Consider the following 14,952-nt stretch of genomic DNA (forward strand, 5'->3'; position numbering starts at 1 on the left):
CTCGACCGAATCGATCCGCGTTTTTGTGATCTCAGCGCCGTGTGATTTGTTCCAGGAACGAGCGACGGATCGATCGATCGACACGGGCGAACGACCGCATTCGCGCTTTTTCTGAATCAGACAGGGAGAAATTTTTAATTATTCGTTTTTTCGTTCGCGGAACAGTACATTCGCTCCTCTTCGGTTTTTCTTTCTTTCTCCTTGTCCACATAAATTCACGGCTTGCGCTTGCGCAAAACGTGTGCAAACCGAATAAAAGAAAAAAAATCGGCTAATTAAGAGCGAATGGTCCGCGACCGATAGCTGGCGATCGCGAACGAAAGAGAGCTTCGTCACGCACTTCGTCCTTTCGCGATTGGGAAACTTTTTGCCCGGCACAAAAATGCCTTTAACACGGCCAAATGCCTTCACCCTGCAATTATTTACATACGGACGTACACTTATTGGGGCGGTCATTTCGATGCGCCCTGGACCTCCGAACGGATCCGAAATCGTTCGTCACGCGCGCAAAGAAAAAAAAAAGAGAAAAAACGAGGACGTAGGGTAAGGACGAAAAGGAGGCGAGGAGGAAGGGACTCGAATCTGGTCGTTACAACTGGAGGAGCGTGGGAAGGCAGAAGTCGCGAATCCTTGTAAGGAACCGTTGTATTTCCTGAAGGAGGTCCTGCGTGCACCTGACGCCCTCTCTTTGCCTGGCCCGTGAGAAAGATCGTCGGGGCCCAGCTCTTATCCTTCTCCCTTCTTTGTCGTCCTCGTGTAACGGCCACGCGAGCAGCACGCTTTCAGCACGTTTCAACGATGTTCGACGACGATGGCGACGATGATGACGACGTGGGAAGAATCCCGTGCCAATCCGATCCACCTATCCCCTTTTCTTTGCCGCGACAACGACATACCTTCTTGAGACATAGCGGATTTTGATGTAATCGCGAACGACAACGGTCGTTTGTAACGTTCTCTTACACACTTATCGGAAAGACTGCCGAAAGCGTTAGCTAAAATGTATAATAGATAGCTCGTATTTTGGTGCCGCGTGGGTGGCTTAGAGATCCTCAAGAGATTAGGCACATCTTAAATATGGTAGACTTAAGATAGAACGCTTAAGATAGAACGAGATAAGTGTATCCATGCATTTCTTCTATCTTATCATTCATCTATCTTCTTTCATTCTATCATTCTATCTTAATCCTCCGTCGGCGTGGAATTTTGAAGATACAGTCGATATTTTAATTATGAATTCTAGTAGATAAACGTAAATCTATAAAAAAATAAGTAAAATATAATCCAGCTTCTATGATAGTAAAATCTCGTTAAAGCTTTCAAGTATGCATTTTTTCCAGATTTTTGTACAGTTCGGAACGATATAAAAATTTGATTTCTATTAAAGTTTGAAGACTTAGGTTGCGGACAAAGGATAACAATTTTACAGTGATGATAAAAGGTTAAGCAGTGGCACAATAGAAAAACTAAGCAGTAAGTAAATCAACACTTTTAATTTATGTTATTGTCTTATGTCTACTGTAATTGGACGATTTGTTTAGGGCCGCCTCACACACTTTCCGCAATTGTAAACTATAAGACGTACGAATTAGCCAATTAGACCTGAAAATTTAAAAAGAATGACCTTACATTTTTACAATTGTTGACTGTGATTGACTAATTCTTACAGTACGTCTTGTGATTACCATTATAGAAAGTGTGTGTGTGTGTGTGTGTGTGTGTGTGTGTGTGTGTGTGTGTGTGTGTGTGTGGGTGGCCCTTACCACTTATGTATGGCTTATTGCCTTCCATTTTTTTGTGACATAGAAAGAATGGTTTTGCTGAGTAGTATCTAAAAATTTAGCTAGATACAGATCTGAAAATAATTTTGTTGGGTCATCAAAATAAATTGGTTGCTGAATGTCAACACTTTTTGCTCACCATGCTTGAGATTTCTACATAATTATTTTAATGGTCCAACAAAATTATTTTCAGATCTAGCTAAATTTTTATAGATATCAGTACAATCGTTTTTTTTCATATAAGCTTTAAGAGATTAGACATCGTTCTAAATAATAGTGAACTAATGAAAAATTTAGTTTTAAACTATCTAAATGATATCCAGCTTTTACTTGAGGATCTCTAGTTTCGCAATTATTTAGAAACGAATAATTTGACCAACTTCTACAGAGATACATATCAACGGATTTAACTATATGTTAGAAAAACTGCAAATAACATTCGTGCGAATAACAGCCGCATGATTATCGTCCATTATTTCCGTAAAAACTCATAACATGAGGAACATAAAGAAAGATATTCGCACCCAGCGCAAATATCGGTTGGATGCTGGGACTTAACAGGATCACGAACACAAAGGTGCTGTTGGCATGCACGAAATTGGGTCAGTGACGTCAGAAGAGGCTGCTGAAGACGAAACAGTCGGAAGAATAAAACGACATGGGCAACCCGATTGCACGATTTCTTCGGCAGTTATTTTCTGAACTCTCGTGGGAACGGCTCCCCCGCGTTGCCGTCTGGCAAAAACGTGTCTGCGAATGCCGAAATGTTTGCTCGTAAAAAAAATACACTCGCAATTGGTCGACACGACACCCGCGCAAGAAGTGACGCGTTCTAGTGACAACCGGATAAATTGTCGAATATCAGTATTTATGTATTTTAAATCATGTAGAAAAAAATGTCGCAACTGTCACTCTCAAAATCTTTTGATAAAAAAATGTTATCGCATTTACGAATGTATTTAAAAAAAAAATAAGAAAAAAATACAACTAAAAATTAAATAAAGATATTAAATAATGAAAAGCGATTTCTCCAAAGGTCTAGGTGCTTTTCATGTGACACAACAATGCTGCAATTCAATTCGATCGCTCCATCAATTGCGGTGAATCGTCGCGGGTCGAGGCGTCGTTTTCACGAATAATGAAGAATAGCAAAGAGCGAGGCGAATAGGGTCCGGGGTGGCATTCCTCCACGAATACACGCGTGCAACATGCATGCCGAAAATGGTGGCAGGGGCGGAGTCCTACGCGGGATTTCTTGGCCGCGGGTTTACATCTATGTCGTGGGGTGAAGAAAGGGGGGTGTTGCGCGCACCCCGCGCTAGCCACCTGACGCACCCCGGCCGTGGGAACCGAACGAAAAACCGTAGGAATCCTCTAGGCATCACCGTGACGTGTGTGCACGCGTATACACGCGCGCGCTGCGTGCCGGTACGCTCTAATATCACGGTACCTCCAGTTCTGGGGAAAAGCTCTCCCCACTTGTGTGGCGAGAAGATCCATTATAGCAACGAGTCATGCTTTTATACGTTGTCCTAGAATTTTTTAAATTTCATCAAGTTTGACTCTTCTGATAGATTGCTTTGAATTGAAATAATGATTTCTGATTTTTATGCAACTTATATATTGACATTGCATTACAATTTCAATATATAACGCATTTTATTCTGTGAAAAGAATGGTTTTGCTAAAGTATAATTTATAAATTTAGCTAGATAGAGATCGGAATAATTTTATGAGACCATTAAAATAATTACGAAAGATGATCAAGCTGATTGTTAAAACATCAAAACTTTTTATAGCATATATTGTTTATTATGCTTGAATATCTTATATAATTATTTTGATTATTCAGCAAAATTATTTTCTGTATCTAGCAAAATTTTTAGATACTACAGATAAATTGATCTTTGCATATAGTTTTTTAATGTAACGTCCATAATATTTTCAGCTACTATTTTTCCTTTTTAAAAACAAAAAGGACTTGTCAAAATCAATTGAAGAAATTTGATCAAGGTAAAAATCAATTTTTGAAATAGAAGTTTGTGAATAGAATTCAAGTAACCATCAAGTAGAAAAAATTTTTAGTCTTACCATGTAGTTTTTTAACATAATATCCACATAATATTTTCAGTTACTATTTCTCCTTTTTAAAAACAAAAAGGACTTATCAAAATCAATTACAATAAATTTGATCCAAAGTACAAATCAATTATCGCAACAGAATAAAATCCAAGTAACCGTTAAGTAGAAGAAATTTTTATTGGTCTTACCATGTTTAGTTTTTTAACGTAACATCCATAATATTTTTAGCTATCATTTCTCCTTTTTATAAAAAGGAGAAATTAATTATAAGAAATTCAAAGTACATTTATAAAAATCATTGAAAGAAAAGATTGGCTGAATATGGCATAGCATTTTTAAATGATTGCAGCAGTCAATTTTTGGTTGTGTTAGCTTATTAAAATTCTATATTAACATTGCAGATAGACTAACACAACCCAAAATTGGCTGCTATAATAAAAAATTAGCTGCTGCAGCTGATTAAAAAATGCTATGTCATATTTTACAATCCAATTTGCTGCAGCAGCCAATCTTTTTTTTCACTGTAGCCGTCAAGTAGAGGAAATTTTTATTGTGTATAGTTTATCCTGCTAAAACGGTGAAATCATCGACGCACGCTTCGTGCACGCGCGACTTATCTATGTATGGGAATGGGCTGCGTGACAATATTCGTCGGCCGTTAGGAAAAGGAGGCAGCGGTTTACGCGCGCGGCGTGAAAGTATGTGGGAAGTCCATCGTGATTCGAGGGAGCGTCCGGCCTATGCGTAGCTTTGTAATCACGCGTGCACGTCAGCTCGCACAAGAGAAAACCGGAGGAGCGACTCTGTCACGCGCCAACGTGAGAAGGAGAAAGAGAGAGGGAGAGAGAGAGAGAGACGGAGAGAGAGAGAGAGAGACGGAGAGAAAAAGAAAGAAACAATGAGAGGCGGAAAACGAGGAAGGAGTTACGACCGAGATTATTGTAATGCTGAAACAATAGTCCCATCTGTATGTACGAGCCGCACCGGCATCGCGCTGAAAGAGAACGTGCCGCGTCGCACGAGCGCGGCGTGCGCGCAAAATCTACATTTCACATCATGCGGCCGTTGCAGATACTCGAAATCCGGATAACTCCGTAATCTCTAAGCTTATTGAAACAAATTGGACAAAATTAACGTCACACATATTGCATGCAAATCAGGATCGCGTAATTATATGCCAGATTTGTAAAAATCAAAACAAAAACAACATTTTCACGTGTCCCCTTTTCGTTGCTAATTTATTTATCAAAGAAAAAAAATAGTAGTAACTAAGTACACAAGTTTTGTAGAATTAATATATGTACAAAGTTAAATAAATTATTTTATTATTATATAGTTGTAATTATTGCAATTATAAAATAATTTATTCAATTATGTTTATAAATTCTACATAATGTAATAATTTGTATATTAATCACCTATATAATTGCCACTACTATATTTTTTCATTTTATATATTGGGTCATTTAAAAAGTATCCGCGGTTTTTTCGTTCAAAAATTGAACAAAAAACCGCGGATACTTTTTAAATGACCCAATATATACGTTTATTATTTTTTCCTCTGAATATATAATAACGATTTCTGATTGTCTTGTTGCAGATAGTCTACAAGATACAGTCTTCACACGTGATTGCATCGCGAAGGAATAAATCCTCGACTGCGATCGAAATTTCAAACGGATGGATGGACGGACGGACGGGGGAGATAATCGGGAGAGACGGCCGTATCTCGAATACGAATTTTGACACGAGGCACGGGAGGAGAACGCGCGCGGAAGCGTGGGAACGGGTGCTCTTAAGCCTTCTCAAAACAAAGCACGACGGAGCTACGTGACGGAGGGGGTGGGGGGCACGCGACGCACCTGACTACCGCGATGCCCCCAACCCCCGCGCCGCTCCACGTGCTCGCATCCGCCCGCACCGCGGCCGTTTCTTCCCTCCCGTACCTCCCACCCCCTGCTCGTACCCCAGTGGCGGCTGCCGGTTTATTAAGTCGTTATCCAGGGTCGAGTACGTTCCTCAAGCGCACAAGCGAGTTTCGCGCGTGCACCAGTGATGGAAGACGAATCGCCGTTAATCCGCAATTGATACGCGCACAACAATAGATAATATATTATATAATAGACACATGTAATCTCGCCTTTCATCTTCTATTGTCAGACATCTTTCGCGTAAATATAGATATATATGAATATAATATTGACAATTTTGCTGAAAATTTATAAGGTTTAAGAAAACCCATACAAACCAGCTCCTTATAAATATGTTTGAATGTTTTAAAGCAGCCCTTAAATGCTCAATATTATTGTACAATATTATTGATGCTATTATTGATTCTTTTAAATAATTAAAAATAAATAGTCTGGAGACGACCATAATAATTGTTAACCGTCGGTCCGGAACTGATATCAAAATTTGTAATAGGTTTTTTACAATATGTCATTATCTAAACTTAAGTCTTAAGCCATAAGAAATTGACCAATCACAGTTAAATGTGAAAAGAATAAATGACTATAATGGTCAGTTTCTTATCACTTAAGACTTAAAGCTTAGGTATCGACTTATTGTAGAAAACCCATAATACAATTACTGACGCTCTAAATCTATAAGACTCGTTTAATTTACATTACTTAAAAAGTACTAATTAATTTCAAGAAACTAAAATGACAACTTGTATAAAAAAAGAATGAATACTGAGTATATTTTAATAAGAATAATCCAATTTGCAGATGTAACAAAAAATTGCATTATTTGACGTTTTTAATATAGAGATTTATACATCTGAATGGAGGTTCAATAGACTTACTGTCAGCTCCAAATGAATGTGGATAGAGAAACATAAATACGCGAGATGCAACTCTGTAAATAATTGCGTAATACAGGAATGTAACACGTGCCGCAGTTAAATACATAGTAATGTCGAAACTACATTTGTATAGTAAAGATATTAGAATGGCTCGTGGACCGAGAATGGCCTTGAATGATCGTACGAGACCACCTCTATACTCGCGTCAATGATAAATGACACACTAATTATGCACACGTGCGGAGGACATATTGTAATCGCACTTTACAATCGTCACGCGCGGAGTTCACGAGCAAGGATCAAACATCTAATCGACATGGAGAGAATTAGAATCACTATTCATTGATGGTTGCGAATTACTTCACGTCGTTTTTACATTTAGTATATTATTCGCAGTCTCATGTTTTTTCATTCATTATAAATAAAAAAAATATTAAAATAGAATAATAAGAGATAAAAATATATTGTTTTTATTACAGTACACTTATTGTCAGAGAAAAAGACACATAGCAAAAGAAGTTGTAAAGACAATGTACAAGTTTTATGCAGAATTAAATAAATAAATTGATTAAACTATACATTTTATGGTTATGAATATACTATAAATTGATACATTCAACTATGTACAATGTACATTAATTTTATATATAGAACTTGTATATCACTTTTACTACTATTGTTGCTACTATTATATTTTCTCTGCGTAAGCATAGATCGTTATAGAACAATGGCATACATTTTAACTCACATATAATTTCATCGCTAGATAAAAGCGAACTAAATTCTGAACCTTTCCACGAAATAACTTTTCATTAGGAATTCAACCGCCATATCAATTTGATCAAGTGACAAAGCGCAATTCGTACGTTGTATATTCGTATGTGTGTGCGATTTAATGACTCAATTAAGACGATTTTATAATTTCGATTTGATCATCTGAAATGGCACCAAAGTGCTTCAACGCACGATTCTTGGAACTGATGTAAAAATCATTATTCCGGATATGGTTCGCGCTTTTTCTGGGTCAGATAGAGGCCTCGGACGAAAAGTCGGACGGAAGGTAGACAAAGAGTTCTAACCTCGTTAATGGATGGCGACGTAAAAAACGTGCGTAACTACCTGTCCCGTATTCTCAACGGCGGGGGTCTCCTTGAGATCTGTCCTCACGTAGAAGAGACGGGGTCCTTAGCCTTACGTGCTATCTGCGTTGTGTTGGTTACATAACGCACACGCGGCCGCTCGCATGAATGAATACATTCATAAAGACGGGTCCGGCCGGCTTGGCGCGCACGTCACACACATATGCGGGGCTACAATCTCAATAAGAAAATACGTCTATTATGTCGTTACAATAACGATATCAATTCGTTGACCGTCGTGGCACCGAGCGGAGCCCATTGTCTTCAAACGATGGTAGGGTGTCCCCTGACCGGTGCACCATGTAAATCGCCCTGGAATAATTTTGCCTCCGAAATCTTGAGGCCAGGAGTCTGAAGTCAATGTCGTTCGAAAGATAATTATTATATTTTTCATCAATTATTATTATATATGAAGCGTTTATAATTTCTTTTCGAAGAAAGAAGATCGAAAACAAATTTGGCAAAAATTTAACGTCAATATACACTGTTATTTTCTTCGAATATTTACAAAATAATTTATATTTGACGCAAGTTACATGTTCTATCTTACTACATATAAGAAGATATATCCGTTGCATTCGTGTATAAAATGTCAAAGGTTAATACCATTAAGAGCATTAATCATCGTGACATAAGATTACCGGTATATAATTATCCTTTAACGAGATGGAAGATTTGAGCGAATCAAACGCTGTCTTATCTTCGTTTTTGAAGACAATTGGTTTGGTCACTCTATCACAGATCGTACTTCCTCCGGACAAAACTGATATATGATATTTTAAGTGACGGAGTACCCGGCCAGTAATTGAATTTAAAGGGCGGAAGCGAAGAAATCTGGTCCCCTTTCGTATTAACCTAATCAAGCGCAGTTGTCGGTACCGCCGACTGTCGCGGTCACAATAGAGACATTAAATTGTCAGTACGGATTTATTAAACCCGGCGCGGTTACAGCTGTGAAACCGCGTAGATCTTGGACGGTTCGTCTCATCGTCAGTATTATATCTGACTGTTTGTAACTGACGATTCCACGTACAGTTGTAAGTCTCGAATGTACATACTTTAAGATATGTTGCAAATACATTAATAATGTCCAGTTCTACCAATATAGATTAACTTTAACCCCTATTTAATTTATTTATCATCTTTTTCTAACTCTTAGAATTGGAAAAAGATAAAAAGTAAATTAAACCGAAGTTTGTTACTATTAATTTATATTGATAAAATTAATTTTAATCTCAATTTAACTTACTTTTTATCTTTTTTTAGTTTTAAGAATTGAAAAAGATAAATTACACTAGAGATTAAGTTAATTTAAATTGGTAGAAGTAGACGGTATTAATCATTTGTGATATTTTTAAGTTTATTTTATTAATATAAATTAACTTTAATCTCGGTTTAATTTACTTTTTATTTTTGTCTAATTTCAAGAATTAAAAAAGATAAATAAATTAGACTAAGATTAAAATTAATAGAAATAGACATAAGGCCCTAATTTTTTACATTTTATTAAAATCATTTTTTAAACACATATATTGTTATTTATTAATTAGAATTTTATGAATTTAGATGATAAGTCAAAGAGAAGATAAGGCGAGGAGTCATTTTTCTGTGCCACCAGAGCAGGTGTTAGGCAACTTTGCTCTTGTTGCTGGAAATTACGTACGGTCGCTACACTAACAAAGAGATTCATCGGCAGCTTTGAGTTTTTATTACCGCTGCGGTTGAACAACCCTCGTAAGAGTCGCTATTAGGCGTTCAACATTCAGGCGAACCTCTCGTCGTTCTCGGTACGATGACTTGTCAACAATTCACCGTGGTATTTCGTGCAAATGTCTCCCTTCTTTGGGGCTGTCATGTTTATTTGTTCCTTATCACTGAATTTAAGACAAGTTTTTATCAATAATGAGCTTTTCGTACTATATCGGCACATGCATTAAATTGACTGAAGAAATAAATTCAGGGCAACGTCCGTATTTTATTAAATTCATGAATAATGAATTTTGCGAGTCCAAAGTTTTTACGAATATGTTTAACAATCTTTCACAACATAATCATTATGTTAAAAAGAAATAAACAAATAATCTTTTTGCTTACCTTTACGTGCTTGATATCTTGAATCTCCACTTGTAAAACCTGTTTGTAAAATATCAAGTTAAAATCAAAACTATTCACAAGTTATAATACGAAATAAATTTTAAATTTTAGATTAAATGTAAATTTTGTATAATTTTTTGATAATAACATAAAAATAAGCTTGTATCTCTAAAATAATTGCAAATTTATTATTTCCTAGATAAACAATTTTTGTTTGAGAAATCTGTTTTTAAACAGGAAAAAGAAGGTCAAGGATTATTAATTCGCAAAGAATGATTAATAATGCGATGTTAATAATCCCGCGCCTAATTAATGAAAAATTGTTTATTAAAGACAAATTTCATTACAATAAAGTAAATTCGCACAACCGTGGGAAAAGGCACATAATGAATTTGGTCCTTGCTGAACCAATGGACATGGAAATGGTACGTTTACCCGTATACAACAAAGCGCACGTAGCATGCGAAATAAAAAGGATTCCATACGATAAGGCGTTAATAACGGGAACGACGTCGCAGCTCTGCGTCTCTTTGATGTACCATCATTGAAAAGTGACATATTAAAAGAAAAAGATTACTATCTAAAACAGTGACGCGCAACCATCTTTAAGGATCACTTTTAAAAATAGGTAAAATTTTGCGGGCTGCATAATATTTCATTTGGGTTGGTTAAAAAATAAAAAATAATTTTGTATTTTTAGCTATGATTCGGCAGACCACAAAAAATTCACAAGTGAGCAGTTTGCAGCTCGCGAATCGCAGGTTGCGCGTCATTAATCTAAAAAACTTGTTCTAAATGATACTTGGTCTTACACAGCTTTTGCAATCGGGAGATTCCCTCTTCCCGATTATCACCGTACTTGGCCTCCCACGCATCAAATAACATATTGTAGTATCTTGGAACATCAAAGTACTGCAAGTATTGGTAGCTGGTGATAGTAGGGAAAATCTTTTCGAAATTTCCCAACTGTGTTAACTCGTCCTCATACGTAATCAAATGTCTCACATCATCGGGAGTAAGATCATCGATTATTTCATCCAGATAGTCCTCCCGATTTCTCAAATTCGCATACAAGGATTGCTTATGACGTTCCTGGTAGCTAAGGGTAGCTCGGTGCAATCTGTAATCTTGGCACACCGGATCTAACTGATATCTTTGGGCTAGTTTCTCCGCTTCCTCCGCCGGTACGCATGTGGGCAGTTGGTATCCGGCCATATTAAAGAGGTTTCTAATGAGGGGCCCCTTGACCGCGATGTCGAGAGGCGAGGAAGACTGTAGAGAGGGCGATATATTCACCTCGAGTAACCATGGTCTTCGGTTCTCGTCCAAAATAATATCGATGCCAAAAAGTTCATAGCAACAATACCTTAGAATTTAATAAAATACATTACATCAGAAAGATACTAAGTGGAATATATGAAAGTAGTTACATGACAACAAATTAATTACATTTCAGCACAGGAAAACCAGCATTCTATATTAACCGTAAAATCTTAAAAAAGAAATTGCCATTACAATATATTTAAACTTTTTTGTCATTTAGTCTTTGCAATAGTAAAAATCTAAAAAATATTAACGCCAAATGTACATAACAATAAAAGATTAATTTATTTTATTAAAAAATAAATTCAACGATTGTAAAAATCTTACCTCGAAGATGTATTGGCTCTCGTTAGAGTGTTGATAGAAGATTCGCCAGCTATCATCGTCTTGATAACAATATCCTTTATCGATTTCCATATCTTGGCAACATTCACGTTTTCTTGCTCGAGATAGGACCACAGGGTTTTCAGAGTCCACTTGTGACCGGTGCTAGAATCCACAGAGTCGTTGCTGGTGTAAGTCGCGCTGGTCTTGTTGATGCTGTAGTTGGTGAGATGCATGAAACGATCGCTGAGGTAGTTAATGTCGTCGTTGTACTTGACGGAAGCGAAGCGTACAAGGCCATCTGGATATATGTAAACCTTAAGCGGATTAAAGCTGGTGACAAACACGTAGAGTCGCAGATCGAACTTGGCACCTCGTATTAGCATCGGCCGCGACAGATATTGCTGCACGACGACGGCGCGTTTCTTTGGTATTTGGGACCAGCGGTGGACTACGCGAATCCCAGTACCGCGAGCGGACGCCGGAGGTTTGATGATCCATTTCTCTTTGCCGCCGTTTTTCTCCCACACCTGACGGAACATACGCATATCCTGAGGTAGCACATAGGTGCGTGGCACGAAGCCGAATTCCCGCTTGCCGTACTTCATCATCATCCGGCTAAGATTGCGCCAGAGCCGATCCTTTCGGCCGATCTGGAAAGTGCCGGGAAAATGATTGACCTTCTGCGATTCCTTCAAACTTTTGTAGGAGATGGACTTCATGTGCTTGCCCCAAGTGCCGGACCAATATCGACATTTCTTCATTAACCGATAACCGGAATTCACAACGGTGCGACGCACTAATATCGGTGTTACCGTAGTTAAGTGCCACTTAAGATGTCTCGTTATTTCATACGGCAATGCCGAGCCAGTCTTGCTATCAAACAACTGGAAGGCGATGTAAGGTGGCACATTATCGAATAGGCTTCTACGGAAGGGCAGTTTGTTCTGTTTGTCGCCATCGATCGACAGCAGATCTCCATCGATATCGAGGTCAGGCACGCTCTCTTCATCGTACTGAGTCTCGGCGCCATCAGTGCTGCTCGCAATGCTACTAGTTTCGTGCTGATTATATACGATTACATCCATCTCGAATAGCCTGCAACACATGGGGGGAACAAAGGATTCGTCATGACGCATGGCAATTTAACTCTGACACTTCGAGTGATTCAACATCCTTTACATTTGTACATCGGTATCTCTTTAACTCTTAAACAATCTCGTTTCAAATAACGGCAGCAGCGAATCGATGCAATCACGTAATTCGTAATCGTAGAATCATGTTGATTTGCTACTGTCGTAATGTGGACGTCTTTGAACAATTAAGGTACCAATGAATACCGTTAATACGGTACAGAATACCGCTACGGAACATCTCCAAGAAACGGAATTGTTAGAGATGAATATGTCACGGCCTGTCAAGAACTACAATTTGCTATGATTGGCTGAGCTTCATGTATACATATGTCGACTTAGTTACCGAGATATTGCAATCATATCATTATTATTGTTATAAAGAGATGCTTTCTGTGGAAATTTTCATTGCGATTACAAAGAGTGATCAGTTTCCTCAGACCTTAAGGGCATAATTGAGATTGCAGATAAAATCAACTTACTTGTTGCAGCAAGATTAATACGTAAAATTCGATTAAAATTTAACTTCACCGGCAACCATGTTAACTTGAACAAAACTTTCGTCAGAAAATTTTCTCTCCGTAATTTATCGCTGCATTCTATCTCAAATTCATTTAACATGCGTAACTCCACAATGCAGAACACTCAACATAAACAACTTCACAATGTTATCATTACTTAAATTTTTTTAAAATTATATCACAATTATTATGGAAAAAAAATCACAAAAAATCTTACAAAACATACTTTGGATATTGGTCATCGTACATTTTATAAAAATATTAATTTACAAATTTGATGTAATTTTTTTTAGAAACATACTTCATAAAAATCCTTACAAATATTTTGGATATTCTTGGTCACTGTGTATTTGGTAAAAATATTGATTTGAAAATTTGATGTAATATTATTTTTGAGAATTATATGTGTCTCACAAAAAATTTTTATAAAACATTGGATATTTTTGGACATTATGTATTGACAAAAATATTTGAAAATTTAATATATTTTTCTTGAAAAAAAAAAAAGATAATCTGTTGAATTTACATTCCTTAACTCATGACCTTCTTTGGTTTGATAAAAAATGCCAGATAATATCATATAATAGTAAGACAACGTCAATATATGATAATCATAAAGATTGAAGGTCACAAAACTGAATGCTGTAAAACATAAAGTCATAAAATGTTATTATCGCATTGGCAATTACATCGCTAAACAATTTCTGCATAACAGCAGCTGCGAGTGAGATGATCTGTCTAGATCGAATGATGCTTCGCGATCGTATCAATGCATGACATAAGCATCTTAATACACGTATTAAAAAATAGCGCGTGCACGATCATGAAGGAGCTTTGTAAAAGGAAAGATACGTACCAATCTGTATTGTTCAAACGCCAGCAACTACCAGCATTATGACGATGCGACCACAAACACCTGAAACATAACAATTAATTCGCGATTATTACAATTGCCGAGAAATCATAATGATAGATTCTTAGAAGGATAATACTCTTCGTATTCTTATTGATAATAGAATTAATATTATATTTCCTTATAGCATGCATGGAAATTTGTGGAGAAAATATTTCGAGAAAGGCACGCAAAAACATGGAGATAATAATATCTTCTTAACCGATCTTAAAAAACACAGTCTGCTGGTATGTAATTGCGAAATCGTGAGGTTAAATATCACGAAAAAATAAGTATATGGAATATTTACATTATAGCAATAATTTACGTTTCGATAGACCATTACGGATAATTTATAAGTCAATTCAAAGATCGTCGAAATTTGAACTACCGGCAAACGTCGACTTGCATTTCACAATCTTATGCAACTATGTTCATTTTCCCAATTTTCTAAGCATATCTTCAATATTTCATACATGATTAAAACATTTGTGTTGCGTTAGTGTATCCTATTTTAATTTGATGCATCTTATGCTTAATTTTATTTTATTATATTTAAAAGACAAACAAAGATATAAAAAAATAATTCTCTAGTGGCTTCTTTTGATTATTCAATTCTTTTAATATGCTTTAGCTAATTCTATTAAAAATAATTTTTGTTAATAATTTGAACACAATGTTACATTTATTGTTATATTTAAATTTGTGAATCAACCAGCGGCTTGTACATCCCAATAATTACGAATGTAATCATTCGCATGCGAATAACGTGTTTGTCTGTTGCACATTGTGTTTGAATGAGAAGTCGGTACACGTCCGTTCGCGTGTGAAACGATAGATACATTTTGTCGTACGAT

At 36.7% G+C, this 14,952-nt stretch overlaps 1 protein-coding gene and 1 long non-coding RNA gene across 7 annotated transcripts in view; one reads left to right on the forward strand and one right to left on the reverse strand.

Annotated features, from left to right (window-relative positions):
• The first annotated feature begins 5,434 nt into the window (after positions 1 to 5,434).
• Positions 5,435 to 9,907, forward strand: LOC147907237 (uncharacterized). The gene is made up of 2 exons (XR_015547625.1): positions 5,435 to 8,845; positions 9,375 to 9,907. It is a non-coding gene; the product is annotated as an uncharacterized LOC147907237 (long non-coding RNA).
• Positions 9,908 to 10,211: 304 nt separating this feature from the next.
• The window catches only part of LOC105153034 (tubulin monoglutamylase TTLL4), a 167,942-nt gene continuing 163,201 nt past the window's right edge, over positions 10,212 to 14,952 (reverse strand). For all 6 annotated transcript variants that reach the window (XM_011067648.2, XM_011067649.2, XM_011067647.2 and 3 more), the window contains 3 exons: positions 14,060 to 14,119; positions 11,553 to 12,647; positions 10,212 to 11,268 (listed from right to left, as the gene is read on the reverse strand). In XM_011067648.2, coding sequence (XP_011065950.1) covers positions 10,680 to 11,268; positions 11,553 to 12,637 — 1,674 coding nt within the window. In that variant the 5' untranslated portion in view covers positions 12,638 to 12,647; positions 14,060 to 14,119 and the 3' untranslated portion in view covers positions 10,212 to 10,679. The remainder of the gene's footprint in view (positions 11,269 to 11,552; positions 12,648 to 14,059; positions 14,120 to 14,952) is intronic.

This window comes from Acromyrmex echinatior, chromosome 15 (genome assembly GCF_024713525.1).
Source record: "Acromyrmex echinatior isolate Ae372 chromosome 15, ASM2471352v2, whole genome shotgun sequence".
Classification (NCBI taxonomy): domain Eukaryota; kingdom Metazoa; phylum Arthropoda; class Insecta; order Hymenoptera; family Formicidae; genus Acromyrmex; species Acromyrmex echinatior.